Below are 24,985 nucleotides of genomic sequence, written 5' to 3' on the forward strand. Positions count from 1 at the left end.
AAACCCCTGCAGAACGGAGTTGGACTGGTGGAATTTAGTGATTTCTCAGATAACAAGAGCTTCACATTTCTGCAAATTCCCATTTGCTGGTGAATCGCTGCTGCTGCTGCTGCTGTATGGCTGCAGCTTGCCTGATTGATCGATGGCTGCAATGGCACTTTTCCATCTGACATTCTCTCTCTCTCTCTTCCCCCCCCCCTTGCACTCTCTTCCCTCTCGCCCACCCCCCTTTTCTCTTGCTTAAACAGCAGTGCTAACTTTTGTGTGTTGCAAATATAAAAGGCAAACCATGTGATAGAGGGGCAGAAGAACAAAAGCATTTGGAAGTAACGAGACCTCATTTTAGCCCTCGGTCTGGAGAGTCCAATAGAAGAGAAAGCACAGTGCATTTTGCAAAAGGTAAGAAGCATATTGCCAAAAGCTTTGGATCAAACCCCAAATTTTCATGTGCTTAATATCACTAGTTGATTTTTTGCAACCCAGGGTTATTTGAATATCTTCTCTGAAGCTTAATAAGCTTTGTTTTAAAGATAGGTAACTTCAGTACCTACATCTTTTTTATTGCCAGCATGTCTGAATTATATATCTGCTAAGGATGTTTGTGTGCAGTTAGGCAGCAAGAGAGAATCTCTTGGCTATCAATGGCTTATGTTAAATTTATGCCTTTAGACTGCTCTTCATTTGCACAAAACCATTACCTGACAGCAGGAAATATTAGAATTGCATGTGAGTTCTAAAAAGGATCAGAATGCCCTCAGCCCTGCCTATATGCCATCATAATGGGACTATGATCACAGGCTAAGCATCTGCTTTGAAACTAATGTTTACTTTTATTGCAATTTATGGATGTTGGTCATCTGCCAGTCATCTGATAGAACGGTTAGAATAATTGGAAACAACAGCAATATTTATTTCAGGCATTGTCTGTCATCCTTCACAGAGAATAGTTTTAGGTTTTGTATATGTGTGCATGTGTGCGGAGGTAGTGTGGAGGTCATTAAAAAAAAACTTCATTAAATGTCCTGGGAAGTTTTGCCATAGAGTACACAGCACTGGTTATGGATTAGAAATAGATTTAATATGCGCATGTGATGGGTTAAAGGGAGTAAGTAAATCCATTGTGTTTGTCTTGGCTGCAGAACAGAGGAGATATATTGAGCAGTCGGTTTATCCCTTCTGCACAACCATTAATGCAATGTTGATGCGTAATGGCAGAACAAACTAGAGGATGCTCAACAAAAAAGCGGTTGAGAGAAATAATTTGTCAGGTCTTTAGTGCCTATCCTTAAGAGAAGTTTCTTCTATCTTAGAATCATGTTTTAGTGGGCAGGAGATTAAGTGGTACTTTTAAAGAAGAATTACCGTGCAAGATAAAAAGGTCGTGGGATTTTAGGATAAATGTATAACCAATGTTAAAACATGAAATTAACAGAGACCTTAAAGTAAGATAAAATACAGAAAAACCCTCAAATATTATTTTCTTAAAAATATAAACTACCAACAGCTGCTGAGCTAAAACACACAGAGATGAATGCTTAAAACTAACAAGATTGACTGTGGGATTAAGAACATTGTGTTTTGTTTTTTTAAAGGTTGCATTTGAATTTGAGATATTTCTGCCTGTTAGATGAAGGATGTGAGCAAATCTTTTTAGCTTAATGGCAATTTTGGAATCAGTGCACTAAAGAAAATTCAATGTATACGATGAAAGATTACCTTACAAGTAACATCCCAATCCCTATCTGAAATGGGGTGCTGTATAGGAAATGTATCAGTCAGAGTCAGCCAAAAAATAGAGAATATACCCCAAATCACTTTAATAAAGTGATTTTTTTCTTTTTACAATTGGGACTCTATTCCTCCCTGAATGCAAGGTAGCAGAAAACATAGTTATAAGAGGTGCAATATACTTTCATTATCTCATTTCCAAAGGATTTCCTCTGTATTTAAGTGGTTGCATTGTTTGACAGCTTCAACCAAAGATTTACACAAGGAAGAACTTGGGGTGACAAAGAGTTACTATTACAATCAGTTTCCTTACATAGAGGGGAGGCAGGGGGATTTCATCCAATTCTCATGCTAATGTAATCCAAGGGACTGGGGGCAGGGGCGGGGGCTAAATCAAACCCTTAAAGCAAATATTGTGGCATCCTAACTGTCTGGCAAGGGCATTCTGAGTTTTAGATGGACATTTTTTTTTACTTTAAAAGGACTGAACCTTGCAGCTCTTGTTTGCAAACAAGTGATTATATCAGGGGTAGTCAACCTTTCTATACCTACCGCCCACTTTTGTATCTCTGTTAATAGTAAAATTTTCTAACCGCCCATGGTTCCACAGTAATGATGATTTAAAAAGTAGGGAAGTAACTTTACTTTATAAAATTTATAAAGCAGAGTTACAGCAAATCCCTACCGCCCACCATGAAAGCTGGAACTCCCACTAGTGGGCAGTAGGGACCAGGTTGACTACCATTGGTTTATATGATAGAAGATAGTGTGTTAAAAGAGAGAGAGAGAATGAGAGGTAATAAAAATTCTACTTACCAACAATAATAAAGTACCTAGACTACCAAAGAAACAGACGCCTTTCCATAAAGGTAAGACAAGATTTTCCATGATGGTGATACCTATGTTGGTTTGCACTTAGCAGCTTTCTTTCCAGCTCTTCCTAGAGATGCAGCCAATACTGAGAAGTCTGTTACTGTAACCTGGAGAGGCAATCCTAGGCTACAGTGATCCCAGACACATTTTACAACCTTTTAAAGGGCATGCACATGCACACACCCCTACAGTTCATGATACTGAAATTTTGGGGCCCAAAATGCAACATTTTTAGAAGGAACAATTTTAACTCAAGATAAGGTGCCAAGTCCACATCATACTACAAACTCCACCAACTCCCTCTCATATTACCCAAATGTTCTTGACCTTAATCACATTGTCCTCAGTTACAAAATAATAAATGCACAGTATCCAACATTGATAAGATTTTCCAGTTTGGATCCAGAGAATTCCCAAATAGCTATGTACAAAAGAATAGGAAATCTAGGTTTTAGATCTCATGGGGACTCACTGTTGTAGCAACCTTCTCTACACACACACACCCCATTCCAAGATAGTTACAAAAGTTTGTTTAATTATTATTTTTTCACTTTAAATATATAGTTGATCCTTTACAAAACCGTGTTCATTCCAAGTAAGCAATACTTCACAACAAATTCTGTTTTGTTATGTTAGTTATAATAGTGCCACCATTTATATACATATAAAAGACATGTGCTCCAAAATTTGCTACAGCATATCTGGTATATAAAGCAATTATAAGATGTGGATTTGTGGGGAGTTCAGGGAGAAGAAAAATATGTGCTTTACAAATGCTACATTATATATTGGGGCTGTGCAGCACTTTGGATATGAAGGGAGAAATGGGATTCAAAGAAAAATGGGAGCACCCTCCAGAAATGCCTTAATCCAAACATGGCTACATAAGGCAGCCACTTTAGTTCAGGAAAGGTCCATCTGCTTTAAGGTGTTTCTGACAAATGCTACATGTCTCTGAATCACATGCCTCCCTTTGATTCCAAACTGCTGTACAGCCCTACTGCACATGGCCATTCACACTTAAACCAATGTGCCAGTCCCACTTCTCTCATCTGCGATCACATTTATTCAAAGATAGTGCCATGTATGCCTCATGAAATCAACTTCCTGACTGCCAATGCTTTAAATACAGCTCTTCAGGGAATTCTACAATGCATCCTAAGAAACAGATTCCCATGTACTTCTTAACCCATCAGTGTTAAGTGGTGTCCACCCACCACTTCTTGAATGCAGAAAAGGATGACACCATCATCTCCCCACTCCCAACCCATTGCAAATGCACCCACACAATGCTTTCCAACTATAATTTTAGGACACCAACAGTCTTAAGCCCTTTAGCATAAAGGATCCCCAGAGTTTCATTCTGTTGTAGTAAGAGCCCTAGTTCTGATGGGATACAGTGCTTACATACCTCTCTCCCCTCCAGTGTCTGGGCACTGCTGTGTGGAGTTGTTTCATCCTAGGCTGGTAAGCTTCTATGTTCTTTGCTGGCTGGCAACTGCTAATTTTTTACAATCCCACATTGATCTAGCAATGCCCTTTTAATTCAATGAAATCTCTAGAAACTTATGCTTCATTCAATCTTTGCATCTCTTAGTGGGAACTGTTTTGGTTTCTGCCCAAGCTGGGTAAAACATTCTCCCCATTTGCAAAGCTTCTTTACCCTTCCTCTTAAAAAAGTTACAACATAGGACAGTTGCTACTATTTTTTTCTCTAGAAAACCAAACCATCAATTCTTTCTTCTTACAAGTTTTCCTGACATACAAAGGATCTTAGGATCTAATGAGCAATGATAAGGAGAAAGAAAGGCATCTGTGTATGGAAATCTCTGGGAAAGCATGATGCTAGCAAGGGGGAACAATCCCTAAAAAAGGGGAAAAAAGCAGGCAGTGGTAAAGTGGTCTGTGTAGCCACTGAGACGTGTCTTTCCTGCATATATGAGAAGAGCAAAGTTTGGGGAACAATCAGTCAGGTCTTGGGGTGGACAGCCCAGCCCGGTGCCCAATGTTTTGCAACCAAAAACTTTTAAAGATAGCTTAAAAAACAGCCAGGAACAGCATAGGAACCAAATAATTTAGGGCAATTTGAGCCTGAAATATTTAAGATGACTTGGATTAGAAAACAGCTTTGAATCAATTTTAGAAATACAAACACCAGTGCACTTGACTAGACAACATTTGGCTCTCTCTCACAGTGGATCTTTCCACTGTAAGAAAAGGTTAATGGTGCAGTTAACAAAAGGAAACATCTCTTCCTCATACTCAGTTCTTTCTCAAGCATGTTTCTGCTGGGGTGAGCTGTCCTCAAAACTGCAGAAGATTCAGAATCTAAGCTTTTTCTGTTTCATAACTGAGCTAGAAATATGGGGAAGGACAGTCCAAAGACATCATGATCAGGCGGCTCTCTTTTCCTTTTCGCAGAGTCTAGGATTGACAGTGGTGGAGATTGTTCTATTTATTCTTTCAAACAAAAGAATTTCGTTTCCCCTTCCCATGCCTTATGGTCCTGATTCAGACTGTGTTACAGGTACTTTTAATAAAGTAAATAAAATCTGAAATTGAAGCAGCATGGTCCATTCATACCTACCTTTCTGTCTGCCATCTATAGCTATCATTTTATATCTCATCTTAGTTCAGTGGGAGTGAACATGGGGATTTAAGATGTAGTCTTACTTAGCCCTGAGGAAGGAATTTTTTGTAACAAATCTACTGCCTTTCTTACACTGTATGCCAAATGCCCAGAAACCTTTCTGTGGTGAACGTGCAACTCCCCCCCCCCCAATGAATTTTATCTCACAATTGTTTATTGGTTGTGGAGACAGAAAATGTCCTTTCATAACTCATGAAAATGGGAAACAAGGCCTTCATTTTCAATTTTCAATATATATGAAGGGACCAGGAAAAGAGAGAGAGAGAGAGAAACTTTTGTGAGGAAATGCTGGAGAGGGAAGCCGTATTAGTTTTCTAGTGCTTGTGTTCTGAACTATACACAGCAAATCTGACTAGTAGGAGGAAAAAAATGCAAAAGCCAAGATGAGCATCCTGCAGTTGCATTCGAAATTACTTAATGTATGTACTCAATGTATGTACTCAGTCAAGGGAAGATGGCCTTTCATTTGAGCACTACAGTGGCATGCAGTTGGTGAAAAAAATGGCATGAACGTATTCTGGGTAATCTTTCCTTGAAAGGTTAAAAAGCTTATGCTGCTACTACTAGTCAAAGAGGGCAGTATTGGGTTAACTAGAGAGTCCAAACCAGATAAGCCACTTTCCTTTTTCTCTAGGCAAAGGGAGGGAAACAGGGAAGAAGATATGTAATTGCAAGAGACAATAAATAGTTTGATTAAATAAGCCTCTCCGATCTGATGCCCTCTTGATGGGCCACATCTTCAGTTCTCAGTATTCCAAACTATCAGTGGGTGAAAGTTCTGAGAATTTTAGTCCAAATGTATCAAGAGGTGACCAAATAGAGTAAAAAATGTATTAGACAAGCTTCTTATTTTATATATTTCAGACTTTTTCTTTCAGAGAATCAACCTCATTGCATAAGGATGGGCATACATCTAATCTGACAGAGAACAAGGGTGAGATTTAACTCAAGTATAGCTTGTTCTAGCTTAGAAATGTAACAAAAATATCTGTCACATTTCAGTCTTTCCCTCAAATCTGTTTATATTCCAAGCTCAATTGAGGAAAAAAATGATGCCTATATTAGATAGCTGTTATAAAATATCCCTACTGTGAATTTTATCCAGTAATAGGAAATTATCATTGAAGTAAAAAAAGAAGAAGAAAAAAGAAGAAAAATATACCAATAGTGAATAGTTGGAAGACATTTAAGAAGCTAAAATAATAAGGATGCTTCATCCAGTCTAGCAGGATTCTTCTAATAATGCAGTGAAATCTATTTACTGCTAATCAGCTTAACTGTCAAACCTTCCTAGGAATGGATTACCAACAACCCATGTTCTATGCAGGGGGAAAAATTAAGTGGAGTTTTCCTTAACCTCTTTAAGGCAAAAGCTGCCTTGGGTTCTGAAGCATAACTGAAAAACTAATGAACTTTAATGCTTCAGAACATTCTAATTTTTGTTACGTTAATTGGTCATATTCATGTAGCAACCATTTTATTTCATAGATTTTATTTAGCTCTTGCTTTAAGAAAAATCCTGTGGCAGTGAAGTCCATGGTGTTGCTTTAAAGATAAAGTGTTTTATCTCACCAATATTCAGTAGATTGCTTCTTATGCCGTTTATTATTCCTCAGTTCTTGTAAATTAAGAGTAGAGATTGTTAAGGTACTAAATCGATTTGAGGCCACAACACATTAATTTAATTGCCCTTAGGGACTGATGACTGCCTAGGATTTGTATGCTTAACTTTCATAACAAAATATAGTTGTGGTTCCTTCTCTGAATTTACTTACTCAATTCCTTGTCTACATGGAGGGCTTACTATTTTGCATACATCTAAAGGGAGAGAGTGTGTGATTCTGTCGCCTGGTCTGACTTACAATCAGCTGTTATTTCCTTTTTATATGTGTCAGTGTAGAACATATTAAAATTTCTCAGTAATAGCATGCATGGAATCTCTTTGATGCCCCACCTCTAACTTAACAGAACAATGAAACCAGGGTTGTAGTAAGCCTTTGAGCAGCTGGTTGTCTATATATTCTCTCTGTCCCTCCCCCTCCCACTCTCTCCCACTTACTTTCTTCTTCTTCACATAATTTAATTCATTGTAGAATTTGGGAAACACTGGCACTGCCACTTCTCTGCTGTATCAGCTCTCATGCCAGGCACTATCATGCTTAATGAATTACAAACCCCAGGTAGTCTTTTGTCTGATTATTCTCACCATTTGCCAATCAAATGTTCAGGATAATCGAGGAGACTATGAGCCACCAGGAATAAAGCTGTTTTCATATTATTTTAGTGGTATTGAAATTGAATAATATTTTACCACCCGCAGCAGCAAAATTCAATCATTGGGGTGAGGGAGTCTAACAAGATTTTCAAGCTTATTATAACAGAGGCACAATCTACATTGGTGTGGTGAGGTTGGAGCAGAAGGGACCAGACTGCCCTTTAGGACAAGCAAGTTCAGCACTGGAGTTAATACCGAGCGTCTGGTTTGGCAAAGGTTGAGCATTCCATGGCAGTGACATGCACATCACTGCTGCAATGCTGAAGCTCTCTATGAATGGGATCTCCAAGGGTGCATTTGTATTCTTAATAGAAATAATAGAGACCTGTGGGTCTTTATCTGCTCGCAATTAAATACTATTTCAGGGGAAATAGGGCTTGCATAAATTGAAAAGATGTGAAGATACAGCAAAAAAGCAATTCTTTGTTCATTTTAAAAAAAATCCTTTTTAGCTCTGGAAGTGATTGGCAATGTCTGTATGTGTAAGAGAGAGAAAGAGAAAGAGGGTGGAGGGAAGGAGGGAGAGAGGGGGAGAAGAGGGAGGTTCTTCTTTATGACTGTATTAAAGTGCTATCAACCAGGTCTTGTGCTGGCAGAAAAGTATGTCAGTCTAAACTGTATTGCCCCCATTGCTGGTCCCTTCTCTGTAAAAATGGCAAGGCTGAAAAATATGCAATCCTTAATTATTTCTTAAAAGGCAAGATTGATGGCTTCCATTGGCTTCACTTCCCCTCCCACCAACTATCAACTGGTGTCAGGAAAACAACCACTAATCATTATGGGATATGGCAAAATGGAAGTGGAAGGAGTTTAGGCCCAAGCTCAAAATGGCAGTTATCTACCTGTCATGTTGCCTAACTGAGAAAGGGGCAGGTATTACAGAGAGGGCATCAGGAGAAGCAAGAGGGAGTTTCTTGACATCTTCTTTGGGCTTCTTATCTGTCAGTCAAGCTGTTTAGTGCTCTTGTGAAAGAATACTAAATCTCTGTTAAGAGACATCCTGGCTGACCAATAAATGGCATGTAGCATTGGGTCAAATGAGGATGAATGAACTTTGTTCCCAATAATGCTGCAAGAAAATAGTGGTTCTAGCAGCAAGTTGTCACCAAGTGCAGGTCTGTCCTCATGGATGTTGCTGAGATACAAGATACTTTTAGAGTTAGAAGATTATACATGAGGTTTGAAGGCACATGGTGCAATAAAGTTAAGGTTTATATGAATTTCAAAAATTTATTTAAGAACATTTATGTGGCTGCCCACTCCCTTTCAGTGACTCTGGGTATCTTAAAAAATAAAAAAACCAATATACAATCAACAAAAAAAACGCTCTACCCCCACCCGGCAATAACAATTGATCAGATAAGTCACTTTAGGTTCCCCTGGCCCGTTGGCAAAACCAGGTCTTTAGGGCCTTGCAAAAGAATGTCAAAGTGAGGGCTAATCTAATTTCCACATTTCATGAATCTTCAGAACCTATCAATAAATAAACCTCTCTCTCTGCTATTCAGTTCATTCTATAATAAGGGGCAAATGAGGAAGAGCAGAGAAAGAAGTTTATTTATTGACCTATATACCCCCTCTTCTCTTCCTCCCATCCGTCCGTCCGTCCGTCCGTCCGTCCGTCTGTCTGTCTGTCTATCTATCTATCTATCTATCATCGATATGGTGCATGTTGATCCACCAAAAGAAGTGAGCACTCCGCAAAGCCAGAGCTGAAAATGCTGCAACAGTAGTGCCCACCCACACATATCTGCCTGACATGTGGCAGAACATCCTGTGCCCGTCTAGGCTTTACCAGTCACCTGCGGACACACCATGGACAGTCCACAACTTGTTAGATGTCAAGGTCCTCTTCAAAAACAATGGACGACCATCATCATCATCATCATCATCATCATCATCATCATTATCTATCTATCTATCTATCTATCTATCTATCTATCTATCTATCTATCTATCTATCTATCTATCTTTATCTTTCCTCCTATTCTGTCAAGGTAGTCCTTTCCACTAGGCCTGCATTTCCAATCAAATGTTCCCCACAATGAGTTGGGGATTATGGAGACATTAATTGAACATGAATGAGACTGGGTAGTTTGCGCTTGCCAAGGCCGATGTTAATGGTTGTACTTTTGATAGTTAGAGTTCACAGAATTTATATCAGGAAATATTTTCAAATGGGATTTTTCTCTTGTTATCTTTGATTTTAATTTAAAAAGAAAGAATATGTGTTCACTTCCTCTATCTAGTCTGTGTGTATTGATTATCACACTCTTGCTTCTTTAAAAAAACTGGTTCCACATTTTAAAGAGTTGCTCAGTGATATCAATGCTTCCTAATTGTTCTAGAAGCTTCTAAATTTTAATTAAAATTAGTCAGTTTCCAGTCACCTAGAAGCCTGTTCAAATATTTTTTGGCAACATGTCTGGTTAGTGAACAGAGTGGGGAAGTGAGAGGTACTGTTTTCTTCAGTAGAAAGGGCCTCCACCACTCTCCCAAGTTCACATGTTACCAAATGGTGATCAATCTTGTAAATTGCTAGAACTCTTTTTCATGCAGGCTGATTGTTAAGCAAAGGGGAAAGGCTGAAGGCTAAGGGAACAATTGGATGTGATTAGGAAACTCGATTCTCTGCAGTGTATCTCACCCATGAAGACAGTTTTGGCTTGATTAATATTTACATGCTGGAGGGAAAAACAACCCCTGGGTTCAGGTTTTTCTAAAGCATCAAAGAAATACTAATTTTTCGTTTTGTAAAAGTTATAAATTCTAGCAGAATTTCACTCCCCCATATAGTTAGAATTTAAAGTTGCTTTGTGAATCAGATTAGAATTTAAAATAATAACATTTTAGCATTTTATAATAGCAAAAGTTTGGAGGTGTACGAAAGCCAAACTTTATTCACCAAAATTAAAAGACATCCAGTCTTCAGAAGTTATGTTATATTTTTAGATTATAGAAGATAAAAAGTTCTGTAGTTTGAAAATTCCTTTTGTTGTCTTACAAATCTTTATCTCACACAAAACCATTAGTAGTCATTTTTACTACCCCAAAAGAAGCTGAGGAAGGAAAGCTCTGATACTCACATATAAGAAAAGAGAGCAGTATTTGTCAATTGTGTGATAATGTTGATTATATCCATATTGGATATACATGTAAGCCCTGATATTGAAAGTTCAAACTTATTAGACATAAGACATGGCATTCCCCTGGGAATTGTAGTCTCAGATGGCTACTACTTTGTTTCTTGAAAATATGGTTTTAGCTATATCTAGGACCACTAATGAACATCGCCCAGTCTCATCCCACTATTAGCAGTATAGGTTTTCAATGAAAAAGTACTGTGTTTTCTAGGGGCATCCCAGGGTCTAATTAATAGTACCCTTAAGGATCATATTATAGCATGCTTCAAACCAATGAGCAGGAGGGGGATTTCCAGGAGAGGGTCCAAACAAGTATTGAGTGTACCATTCGCTACTCCTTATATTGTACTTCTATACAATAATTATCATGAAACTTGTGGTAGATCATAATTTGTACAATCTTGCACAGATTTTTTTCATGGCATCAGTAACTGATTTAAATCTGGTAGGATTTGTTGTTGTTAGTTGCAAAGTTGTGTTCAACCCATCACGACCCCATGGACAATGTACCTCCAGACCTTCTTGTCCTTTACCATCCTCTGGAGTGCATTTAAGCTCACACCTACTGCTTCGGTGACTCCATCCAGCCAACTCATTCTCTGTCGTCCCCTTCTTCTTTTGCCCTCAATCTTTCCCAGCATTAGGCTCTTCTCCAGTGAATCCTTCCTTCTCATTAGGTGACCAAAGTATTTGAGTTTCATCTTTAGGATCTGGCTTTCTAAAGAGCAGTCAGGGTTGATCTCCTCTAGGACTGATCATTTTGATCGTTTTGCAGTCCAACTTACCTGATAGAAAAAGGGCATACTTTAGCAGACTAGCATTGATTTCCAGAAAATGTATAGGCACATGATAGTTATTGAAGAATCTACATACTAGAGAAGTCCCCTAATCTGAGTTTCCAATATAATAATACTTTATTTACAGTCACAGACCAAAACACGACCACTACAAAAGAGACACAGCAGCCAGTCACCAAAAGCCCAACTAAGGGAGGTTACAGCTCTCTCCTCTAATGGTCACAGCTCTCAAGAAAAACCTGGAAACCTGAGAGAGTTTCCAATAGAAGCACATGCTGCCATTGACATTTCCATGTGGCTTATGTACGTATCAAATATGTCAAAAAACACCAGTTGCGTGACTTTGAACCAGTCACTCTTCGTCAGCCCAACCCATTTCACAGGGTTGTTGTGGTAAAAACAGGAGGAGGAAGGAGTATCATGCATATTTGCTACCTTGCATTACTTGCAAAATAATGAAGGCAGGATTAAAAAAACAATCTAGAGAAATATGTGAAAACTTGAAACCTATATCTCCCACATGCTTATTTTTTCCATTCCTCCATGAATAAAGACTACAGTACAATGGATGATCCCGTGTACTCTAGTTTAAAACTCTGCACAGCTGATGCCAGTCTCTCAGTTAGGAAGTTTGACCAATGGGCTGAGGCAGAAGAGATTTTCCAAATGCCCAGACCTTAAAATATAACCATCTCTCCTCACTCATTTGGGATATGACTTCAATTCATGCTTTGCAGCAGAAAACCCCAGGTTGAATCTCTGGCATTGCCAATCTGACACGGAAACCTCCCATCATACTAAACTAGGCTGGACAAGGGCTTGTGGTCTGACTCAGCAGAGGACAAGCAGCTTCCTTGATTCCTAACAGGATTTGCAAAGACATTTTTCTGCCTTCTCCTAGTTCCTCCATTTTAGGAATAGAGTAGAGAAGAATTATTTTCCAGGTGTGATTGGACACACAAGGAACATAAGCTGCATCAGTGTACACACAAATAACAAAGTATTATAACCAAAATACCACTAATAAGAGAAGATAGTAGAAAAGACGAGAAAGATGATTCTGATATTCACTTTTCTACTAAAAGTTTTAATAATATCCTTTCTATGAAGATCCTGATTCAGTACTTAGATCCATTCTTTCTGCTACACATTCACTTTCTATTTTCAAAACAACTGCACTGTGAAGGACAAATGCTACTGACTAGCTTAAAATGGGATTTGACATTTGGATGGCCCAAGTCCTTCTTTTTGACCATGAAGAGAGACAAAATAAGTTTACTAGTAACAAGTATCAAATTAAGATACCACATTTGACACCATTTTTCCTGGAGATAACTAAGAGGAGGTTATGAAAGATGTAAAGTGAATAATCAGATAGACATAGTTTATTCCAAAGTGCCTCGTGAAGATGAAACTATAGCCCCTGCACTCAGGCCTAGCAATTGTTCACTAGAATTTAGCAAAATGGCTTCAAGTAAAATGCTGGCTTCAAGGAAAATACTCCCCCCCAAAAAAAAAAAATTCCTGAAGAAAGGATTGCAGGTGGATTTCATCTTTATGTTGGAAATACTAAATAGCCATGACAGGACAGCATAAAGACATAAGCCAAAAGAACCACCCTTCAGTTGTAGAAAATTTGATCAGATTCCATGCTTATGCAGAATATTGTTTATACAATCCTAGATTAGTACTCATAAATTGTAGGCCAAATGTTCAAGAGGCTTAAAGCAATTTGGGGTATATTGTAGCCAGCTTTCCATGCATCTCCATCAGAGAAGATTGAACCAAGTGTTGAATTTGGTGTCCATACAAAATTGTGTCAGAGTGGAGAGTGACCCTTTGTTATTTGTTTAGAAGTATACTTTATCTATTTTCTCCTCTTTGCCTCTGAATGAATCACAGCTGCTTTATAATTTCATTGGGCATTCTATCATTGGGCTATAAAAGGAGTTTCAAATTCTTGCCCAACCAATCCTCAGCAATACACAAATGCCGCAGTAAGGAAAAAAGAAAAAGAAAAGAGAGAGAGAAATAAGCATATAATGTAATTTTTATTTAGTGGCAAAGGACAAGATCTATTTGGTATGCGTTTTGCTCTTTTCCCAAAAGGCAATCATGGGAAATATATGAAGATTCATCTGGCTCCTATTGTGAGTATTGCAGGCTGATAAAGTGTAAATAAATGAAAGGTGGGATTCTCTTGTATGTTGCATCAATTAAATGACTGTGTGGAGTCTTTGTTATTCATAAGGGATGCATTTTATCATGAATTTAATTTTGGATTTTGGTAGAAGGATATAGTTGCCCTCACAAATCACTATTCCTGGGTAACATGTGAAGCTGTAGGTATGTGACTATGTAGGAGATTCAGTATATAGTATATGGATGGATGTTATTCAGGTATATATGTATTCCATGTATGTGTATAGGTATATGATGACTTACGTATTTCTGGGTCTACATGCATTCTTATGACTGAATTGTCCCTTGAAGAACTGTTTTGGCTGCAATATAGCTCTTTTGGCTTCATGCAGAAATAATTGCACGTAGTTATGGCAATGTGTACATGGATTCAATTGACCCAAATGTAGGAGCTCAGCAGGAAACCATGAGTTACTTTGCACAGCAGACTCTCTTGATTGGTTTCCTTTCTTGATAAGGGCCTTAACAGATCCTTACTGGGAGAGACACCTGCATGATTTCAAAATTTCCTGCCATTCAGATTTGGCAGACAAAAGTGGGCTGCTTCTTCTGATTCAAGAAGAAATAACAGTGATGTCAAAAGTTATATGCATTTATGGAAGATTTCTTTCATACTCTAAAACATCATTGAAAAAACATGTTGTGCTATGAAGGAAGAAATATAAATTGGGAGATCTCTCTCCAATCATATGTATGCCAAATAAATCTGAGTGTCAATTTCGATTTCTAACTCATGCCTCATATTTAGGTGTTTTATGAATCCCTGAAACTATTTGGGAGAAAAGAAAATGTAATATTTTAGATATAATGATGATGTAAAGGAAAAACTGAATTTAGTAATCTTGGAGCCAGCATTCTCTGCCAAGTTGTTTATTGAGTTGGGATTTGATGAGAAGCCAAAACGCACTCTTCTAAAAACTCTTTATTGTGTTACAAGTTTGGGGTTGAATCAAAGCCATTTCTACAGTTAATATACATAAAATGTTTATTAAGTTTGTTGCATTTCCCTTTTGAATCTACAGGTAAACAGTTGGGCTCTAAAAGGACAACTTGGAGAAACTGTTCAGCCAGAATGATTGTGTAATCTTCATTGTCCCAAATAGATATGATGGAAGAGGACATCCACTACTTTTGTAGTTTGAAATGAGTTTCCAGTTTTCCATTATATGCAAAGCCATCATATCCCATTGTACCTACAACCTGTTCAATAAAAATAGCATCAGCAATAAAAGTATAAGGGGCAAAAGACTATCTTAGTAATAGATAAATAAGCCCACTTCATTTTAAAAATTAGTTTCATTAAATTAATTAAACAAAATATATAAAAGCCTTAATAACATATGACTTTCAGAATATATATAAAAATCAGGAAAATTATACAATAGAGAAAACAGTTCCAAGAGTTACTCATTGCTCAAATGTCTTTCTTGTTCAATATTTTTGAAACATGTTTTAAATATGAGAGATGGTGATTCCTAATAGGACAATTAGCCCTCTATATTTGAAAGGATGAAGTAAGAGGATGCCTGGGGGGCGTATGCCCCCTTTCCTGGTATCTACATGTTTAGATTACATATGTGTGTTAATTTATAAAGGAGGCCTAACAATATACAGCTGTATGAATATAGAGGAGTACATAAAGTAATTAAATCAGACTTCAAAGAAAACCATAATAGTTGTTTGATAATAGTTGTTTGCCATTTAGCTAGAGATTGTGGGTCTTTAGGACATGTAACAAAAAGACTGCAAAAGACTGCCGGGGAGCCTAATGATTGCTTTTGCAAAGATAAAGATTGGGCTGCATTATGATGATGATGATTCATCACACAGTCAACCAGATGTTCAGACTGGATTTGGCATTTTTGTCCACCTATCGAGTCCTTTCCAAGGACCTGGGATAGGCAGATATGGATGTTTGAGGGTGTTACATATATCATGGAGGATGTAAGCTGTTTCAAGAAAAACTGTCCTTTGCAATTGACTGATGTGAAATTTTCAATGGTATTCAAGTGGTGCTCCAGTTGTTTTGGGACTGCAGCGAAGCCATCTATTATTAGTAGTACTACCTTTGCTCTCTTTTGCCACAGTTCTATTTCTATTTACAGGTGTTTATATCTTGTTACCTTTTCCAGTTCTTTCTCTTCTCTTCTGATGTCTCCAGATACGGCCACATCCTATTGTTTTCACTACTATTGTAATATACAAAATGAAAACAAGAAATGTTACCGCACCATACAAAACAATATATAAAAATGGAAAAAAGAGAAAGGAAAACTATTATAATACATGGCAGTGACGTGCGGTGAGGTTATGGATGGTGAGGCTGGTGACGTCATCAAATTATCATGAAGGGAGGACTGTGACAACTTTGATCTTTGCAAGCATGCAAGCAAAATGCCCCAGGATTACGGTGGCGGGGACAGCAACTCCTTCTGCTGCACTGCAGAGAAGAGCCACAGGAAGGAGGGGAATGGGACCATGTGTGCAGGAGGCTCCTCAGTGCCAGCCTCAGATCAGCATGAGCCACGGTCCCCTTCCCCTGCACACGTGGTCTTATTCCCCTCCTTCCTGAGCCAACATGAAGGGCTGCCTCCTGCACATGTGGAAGGAGTTGCTGTCCCCGCCACCGTGATCCTGGGGTATTTTGCTTGCACGCGCAAGAAAGAGATGAAAGAGAAAAGGGGAGAATATTTTTTTATTTTCATGATGAGAGCGGTGAGGCTCTGCCTCCCCTGCCTCCCCTGACTGCACGTCACTGATACATGATGACAGCATATATCCTGGAAGTCTTGGCACAGTGGTTAGAATGCTCTTCCCATAGCCTGGAATTCAATCCTGACTGGCTCAAGGTTGACTCATCATTCCATCCTTCCAAGGTCGGTAAAATCAGGACCAGATTATTGGGGGCAATATGCCAGCAGAGAGAGTGCTGGCATAAAGCAATGTGGAGTGATATATAAATCTAAGTACAAGGGACACGGTGGCTAAGATGCTGAGCTTGTCAATCAGAAAGGTTGGCAGTTTGGCTGTTCAAATCCCTAGCACCGCGTAACAGAGTGAGCTCCCATTATTTGTCCCAGCTTCTGCCAACCTCGCAGTTTGAAAGCATGTAAAAATTCAAGTAGAAAAATAGGAATCACCTTTAGTGGGAAGGTAACAGTGTTCTGTGCGCATTTGGTGTTTAGTCATGCCGGCCACATGACCACGGAGATGTCTTCGGACAGCACTGGCTCTTCAGCTTTGAAACGAAGATGAGCACCGCCCCCTATAGTTGGGAACAATAGCACATATGTGCCAGGGGGACCTTTACCTTTACTTTATAAGTCTAAGTGCTGTTGCTATTGCTATATATTAAATCTTATTAAACATGCATGAAGTAACATTGGTCAATCTTTCCATTAATTCAAGGAAACAGCCAATTCGAAGCTCACATTTTCAAGTAGGAGTAGCAGTAGTTTTCAGTGAAAGTACAATCGGTCCTTTTCAATATGCTTTGGTCTGACACGTTCCTTACTAAATTATTTAGAACATTTTAAAATAGCTTTTGAAAAAGTTTCAGAAATTGTAGAAGCTGCTGCTATTGCCTCTTTCTTTCTTATCTCTCCACACTTTGCAGCCTTCCTGGTTTTCCATGATTCTGGAAGAAGAAAAAAACCCACAGGCAAAATTTCCCCATATGTGTATCAATGGGATTTAATTAAGGTGTGGGAAGCCATGTAAGCTTCAGGGTGCTATAGAGAGGATACAATATGGAAGACAGAAGAGTGTCTTCAGTCATCTCATAAGGAGCAGAAGTGCTAGAATAACATGTTCTGTAGCTGTAGTAGAATAATTTCATCAAACTGTATGAGAAGTAGGGATGGTGGGGTACAAAATTGGCATGGCATTAGCTTTCACTAAGTTGTTGGCATCCTGCATTCCCAACACTTTACTGAGCCAATTGAATTATGACCCACCCAACCATTGAGTAGAATGTCTGCAAGGGTAATGCTGCAGGTTTGGGATTTTGCTTCTTGATGGCTTCCTGGTACCACATAACACTTCTCCAAGCTTTTTCAGTTTAGTGGAAAGATGGCTTTTCAACTTTCTCTCTCATGAGAAGTTTGAAAACAAATTACTGTGAAAATGCTGAGCAAGCTAAGGATGAGTATAAGGTGAATTGCTAGTTCAGTACTGGGCAATTGGCTGAAAGAAACACTGTTTAGTTTACCCAGATACAATAGCATTTCTGGAATGGCTTTGGAGAAGACTGGATAGGTGCCTTACTTTTCTCTGTACGTCAGTTTGTATACTAAACCAGGGACGTGCGGTCAGGGGAGGCAGGGGAGGCAGAGAAAATTAAAAAAGGGGGGGGAAAGGGAAAAGGCACTGAGAAGCCTTCTGCACACGTGGTCGGGAATGGGAGCGCTCCGTGGTCCGCTTCATGTTGACTCAGGAGTCAGGAAGGAGGGGAATGGGACCACGTGTGCAGGAGGCTCCTCTAGCCTCAGCCTACCTCCTGCGCACGTCCCATTCCCCGCCTTCCTAAGTCAGCGCACTCCGCGGTCCCCATCATGTTGACTTAGGAAGGCGGGGAATGGGACGTGCGCAGGAGGGAGGCTGACGTGGTGCCATTCCCCTCCTTCCTGAGTCAACATGAAGGGGGCCGCGGCTCACGCTGATGACGTCACCAGCCTCACCAGCCGTAAAGCTCACCGCACGTCACTGTACTAAACCATATTATTTCTAAGAACTGACCTCATGTTCACAGAAAAATTAACTTTGTGAACAGAATTTGTGTACTTTTTTCCCCTTCCTACTGGAGTGTCCAACTTCTAGATTTCTGTTGGAAAGAAAATGAGTCACTTAACTCTTCATATTGCCTTCCTTGATGGAGATAAAGAATGTGGGGGAGATACCGAGCAGATGGAATAGAGGATGTAGCTCTGTCCTTGAATAATGAAGTCACTGGGGAGAATCTCTTTTCTTGATGGTTGCCTGGACAGCAAGAAATGTCAGCTCTTATATGCTAATGGAAATGAACATAATAAGTTTAGTAGTTGAATGGTTGCTGCAAGATCAGAGCTCTTGTTGATTTATCAAGTGGCTCATGTCTACAAATATATCACCGGATAAACATTCAACTCTCTATGAATAAACATAAATTATATATCTTTATTTATATCTTGCATATCTACAATTTTTGCTACTTGAAATCATTTATATTTGTAGCCCCATCATTTTATAGATCTTCAGCACTTATATTTTAACCATTGTCTTCTTGTTTTAAAGCAATTTGGAATGAGTTTTATGCTTCTTTTTAAATAGCAGCTACCTTTATTGAGTATTTCAAAATTATTATTTTAAGGCTTGATGTGTTTACATAATTATTTGATTGCATTTGAATAAATTAAGAGAGTTAATTAATAATAGCTGTTCTTTTCTCTCAGGTGGAAAAATTGATTTTCTCATGGGTGCATATGAAAATAAACCCTGCTCAAAGAGTCATATTTACATTTAAGATCAAGACTTTTTATCAGATTGTGCCTTTATGAATGATTTTGTTAAACTTTGTTTATAGCTCTATCCTCCTTATAGTTATACTTTTTTCATACATATATTTCCTACTTAATGGATCACACCAGTGGTGGCTTTCAATTTTTTTTAGAACCTCTTCTGTAGATGTGGCCTGCTTTGTGGCAGTGGCTTGCTGGCCATGTGACCGGGTGGGAGTGGCTTGCCAGCCATGTGACTGGGTGGGCATGGCCAACTTGTAAAATGTGATGAAACTCACTTAACAACGCTCTTGCTTAGCAACCAAAATGTTGGCTCAGAAACTCTGGCATTTGAAGCACGCAAGTCTTAAAGCTGTCAAGTTACAAGAGTCTTGCACCCCTAACCGTTTAGAAAAAAAACCCAGGGGTGTTCAAACTTGACAGCTTTAAGACTTGTGGACTTCAACTCCCAGAATTCCTCCTCTCGCTCTTCATCTTGATGATGTCCGGACGAGCGGGGGGAGGGAGCTGGAATCGGTTCTAAACGGCACTGTAGATTTGTGGAACCTCTTCTATAGAAGAGTTTAGAACTGGCAGGAACCCACCCCTGGATCACACGTATCTTCAGTGTGTTCACGTACAGACATGTGAAGCCTATTTGCATGTGCAGATGTAAAATCTACTTTCACCTTGCAAACAGTATTACATCCACTAATTCCATAAGTTTCAGTACATTTCAATGGGCACAACCATGAGTGGGCTGTAACCTATAGACACAAATAAATGACTGAGGAACTCACACTTTTGTAATGACAAGGCAATCCACCAAGGAAAGGGAAGAATCTAATTTCTCTTGCTCTTGAAGCCAAACCAGCAACTTTGATGAAACGCTGTCTTGATCTAAACCAGGGGTGTCCAAACTTGGGAACTTTAAGACTTGTGGACTTCAACTCGCAGAATTCCCCAGGGAATTCTGGGAGTTGAAGTCCACAAGTCTTAAAGTTCCCAAGTTTGGACACCCCTGATCTAAACCCTTAGAATAGGCCTTTTATTATGACATGTGGATAAACAGGCATTTACATTTAGAAACCACAAACGCCTTGCTAATTTTCATTAAGCTGGATCCCAGTGGAGAGATTTCATCACCTAAAAACAATTCTTCAGGATTAAAAGTTAAAATCCTCTGCATTATAATATCAATAGAAGAGGCCTTAAGCCTGGCAAGGTTTGACTCTTATTTTCATTATATTTAGTTTGGGACAGTGGTTACTCAATAAGTGTTTCTTGGACCACCACATCATTACAATTTACAGGCCTAAATTATAATTTATGCCTATTCACCTCTTGAGGCCATTGTCCTGTTTTCCAGGAGTGTAACTTATTTATTTTTATTGCAGCTATGAAGGAGATGTTTTGATGGATTATAACCTCAGCAAATGTCTAACCCCAAACCAGCAATGACAACCTGGAGACTTAAAACAGACCCTCTGCTTTCTGGGCAAAAGACGGGGGCTCAGTCTTCAGAGAGCTTCTGATACTCTATCTCCCTCTACTGGTACAGCTAAGACATTCACCAAGGATGGGAAATCATGTTATTGCCGCTTCAATTTCCATGCTGTCCCTTCTGGTAATAACGGGAGATACAGGTAGTAAAAAGGATAGTACCTTTATGATTGACATGGACCCAGGGCGATGTATGAGGCATCACTATGTTGATTCTATCAGCCATCCTTTATACAAATGCAGCTCAAAGGTAAGTGTTGCTGGAAACCTCTCAAGCTATATGAAATTACTACAAGCACTATCAAACTTGTAAGGAAGGACAATTAAATTTTCTGAAACCAAAGCTTTTGTGCCTAAAGTGGGACTAGAACTCACAGTTCCTGGTTTCTAGTAGTTTAACCAAACTTTTTATTTCTGCTCTGCACAAAAATCCATAAAGGATTTTCAGTTAACAATAAACATAGATATTATCTTTTCTCTAAATCAAAAAAGCAATTTGGTCATTTTAGAAATTTCCATCATCTTCACCAACCATTCCTCCATTGTGGACAATTTTTCCATCTTTGTGCATACAATAATCTCACTGCAGTTATCACATACAAAAGCAAAGTTCCATGACTTTTTCCAGCAGTTTCTCCATCAATCCCAAAAGAAAGACTTCTGTTCTCAGTTGTATATCTTTAAAATTCTCTGCATCGATGTGTATATTTGAATCCAAAACTTTTTAGCTTTCTTACCACTAAACATGATAAAATGTCCCTTGTTGTTCACATTTGTTCAAATTTGAGTTTGAAGTGCTGTTATATATTTTAGACAATTTCTCTTGTGATATATTCCAAGGGTACATCATTTTACAAAAATTCTCTTTAAGATTATAACAGCCTAAATTTCAATCCTTTCAATCACATATTTTCCCTTTGGTTTATCTGTATATTAAAACCAAAATTCATAGCCTACCTTATCATACATTATTTAACTCATTTTTCCTCTGTTTCCAATTTCAATTTAACAATTACATGTTCACCAATGCACAATTGTACTTCAAATATGGTCTTATTTTGCTCCATAGCATATACAGATGACTGAAAATGTACACTAATTTAGTGAATTCCTAAATAATGTAAGGAAGGGGTGTCAAACTCAAGGCTTTAGATCTGTTTAGATTTGGCCCGCAGGGCCACCATGGAAAGAGCTAAGGACTGGCCCGCGGTGCCTCTGCCAGTGAATCAGAGCTCACGAGGACTGTGCACAGCCCTCCCGAGCTCTGTGCACAGCCCTCCCGAGCTCTGTGCACAGCCCTCCCGAGCTCTGTGCACAGCCCTCCCGAGCTCTGTTTTTGCTGGCAGAGGATTGCAGGAGACTGTCACAGTCAAAAACAGAGCTTGGGAGCCCGTTTTTGCTGGCAGAAATGAGTGACATCATGCTGGCCATGTCCAACCCGGCCCCCCAAGATCAAACACAACCCTGATGCAGCCCTCAATGAAATCGAGTTTGAAACCCCTGATGTAGGGGGTTCAACTGCTGTAATTTTATTTAATAAATAAAATAATATAATATTTAATAAATAAAATAATATAATATTTAATAAATAAAATAATATAATATTTAATAAATAAAATAATATAATATTTTATTTTATTTAATAAATAAAATAATATAATATAATTCTTTATATTAAGAAACTCTTCATTGTTATCATTATTTCACCCAAGCATAAACTTGACTACAAGGCCAATGACAATACTGGTCTGGAATCTGAATTTGTATTGGAATTTAGAATCTGAATTTGCATTAAATTGTATTCTATGAGGTGACAGATTATGTATCTGATCAAAATACACATTTTTAATTTGCCACAATAAATTACTTAATTTTTGCAATATTCAGCATTTCAGTTAGGTTATTTTACAGGGTGATCGCATGATTCCCCTTTCTTTAGGTGGCACATGGTGTAAAAATTTTATACTTGTGAGATTTTGTTGAGTTTCTTTTTCTCTGTGGTATGTTTTTCCATCATTCTGAAGCCTCTCTGATTGCTCATGGTTCCTAATTAGGAGGGGGAAAAAACCCTTCCAGACAGTTCCTCATAAATTTCACCTCAAAATTCAATTAAATGTGAAAAGTCAGGACACACATACCTTTCAATATATACTATGTACAGTATAGGTGGTGAGAACTCCATGAGCTTTGTTCTCCTTTTGAAAGAAATGTCTTTTTATTAAATTGAATGGGAATGATTGAAAATATATTGAAAATATTGATATACCATGCATATGCTTATATAGTTAACACAATATGCAATGTCTATGATATAACGTTTAGGATAGGGCTATTTATATGTTCAAAGAGGACTACTGTATAAAGTATAGAGTTGTACTACTGTATAAAACTGTATAAAGTTTTATACAGAGTTTAAAATGCTTAAAACAACATATATAAGACTTCACCAGTTTATGAACTGGAATGCAAGAATCATACAGTTCTGAGCTGCACATTTTCTACTGCTATCATATGTTGCACTCTTTAGGGTTAACTCTTCTCTTCTGATCTTTTGGTCTCCCTTCTTTACAGATGGTGCTGCTGGCTCGCTGTGAGGGACAGTGCACTCAGACCTCACGCTCAGAGCCAATGGTGTCTTTCAGCACAGTTCTGAAACAGCCTTTCCGGTCCACATGTCATTGCTGCCGGCCACAGACTTCTAAACTGAAGGCCATGCGTTTGCGCTGTTCTGGTGGTATGAGACTTACTGCCACCTACCGCTACATCCTCTCATGTCACTGTGAGGAATGCAACTCTTAGGGGAAAATCTGCTTTAGCAAAAAAAAGACCCCAGGAAGTCGAAATGCTCTTCAGCAGAACTTCCAGGAGCAGAAACAGCTAGGGACAACCTTCCGATGGTTTGCTGTTGCTACAACCAGGAATATTAGAATGGATTTCATTGGAGAGAAGGAGCCACATGGATACATGGGGGTTGTACCAAACAATACAACAGACACCAGAATGTATAATTGCACATCCTTGCTGAAGATGTAATCATTTGTGATGGTGAGGAATGGGAACATATGTTGTTAGAAATCTCTCATTCAGGTTCTTGGGGTCATTTTTCTATGTCAGTGATTCTTTAATACTGAATAAGGTCAACTTAAGAATTATGGCTCTTGGTTTGAACGTTCAGCCAGCAACACAAAAGGATCAGGGACATAGAAAATGCATACAGTGGATGCTATTATGTGGAAAACAATTTATTCTACAAGAAAACAAAGACTCCTTCCCTGTACACAGAAGCCTATTGTGTCTTTTAAACATGTCCTTTAGTTTATACTGGCCATGAAAACAGACTATATTGAATAGTAAAAGATATATTTTATATGGTCTGGCAGCAGTTGGACAAGTTATTGTGATTTAGGTGCAGTTACAAAATAAATAATGGAAAAATTTTGGAACTTCCAGTGTGGCTTCTCCAGTATTGAGAAAGTATATTTACAGTCAAAAGTTGAAATCTAGAAAACAAGCTCCTCCTCCTCTTCTTCTTCTTTCTCTTTCTCCTTCCCCTTCTCCCCTTCTCCTTTTCCTTCTCCTTCTCCTTCTCCTTCCCTTCCTTTTCCTTTTCCTCTTTCCCCTTATCATTCTCCAAAAACAAAACGTTACACATTCTTGGACAGTATTATAATATTAATCTAAATCTACCAAAATAATAATACTTGTTTTTGCTTTCATTTATATGTAAAAACAAGTTTAAATAAAGATTTATCTTAAATATATGTATCACTCAGAAAAGGTAATATCAGCCAGTTACTCATAATATAGTGAACTAGTATGCTTACATTTTTATAATGGAACCATAAGATTTTAAAGCTTAAATTCATTGACTCATTGTGCCAAATACACCCATGGCTCTAGGTGGGAGACTCTAACAAAATGATTTATTCCTAAAACATAGGTTCAATAAATGTTTCACATTAAAAAAAGTTCTTCGTGAATTTTGTAATTCACTGAGATATTTTAAAAAAGAGTTATATTTGTTCATAGATATATACGTTCTCCAATGAATATAAATTCCATTTTCAAAGTTACACAGAAGACAATTATAGAGAATATAGAGCTGGAATTCTCATCACAGAGGCCTTGATGTAAAGATCTCACCATTGTCACTATACCGTACAATGATTTTGCTTCACATAGACTTATAGTCATGTTATCACTGTTCACAGTAGCACAGGACTAACACCGTTCAAAATAGTGAGCGGCATGGACTTCATCCCAATGCCTGAGTATCTAAGGCATCCACCCCTCCTCAGTCAGTTGACTGATTGGATATCAGTGTTAAAAGCAACCTGGGA

At 38.4% G+C, this 24,985-nt stretch overlaps 1 protein-coding gene across 1 annotated transcript; it reads left to right on the forward strand.

Moving 5' to 3' along the window:
• Positions 1–295: 295 nt before the first annotated feature.
• NDP (norrin cystine knot growth factor NDP) lies at positions 296–24,589 on the forward strand. The gene is made up of 3 exons (XM_081952855.1): positions 296–399; positions 20,540–20,895; positions 23,217–24,589. Exons 2-3 carry the CDS (start codon positions 20,722–20,724, stop codon positions 23,442–23,444), a joined length of 402 nt encoding a protein of 133 aa, XP_081808981.1. The 5' UTR covers positions 296–399; positions 20,540–20,721; the 3' UTR covers positions 23,445–24,589.
• The last annotated feature ends 396 nt before the right edge of the window (positions 24,590–24,985 follow it).

The sequence above is a fragment of the Natrix helvetica genome (genome assembly GCF_964273705.1).
Source record: "Natrix helvetica genome assembly, chromosome: 4".
NCBI lineage: Eukaryota > Metazoa > Chordata > Lepidosauria > Squamata > Natricidae > Natrix > Natrix helvetica.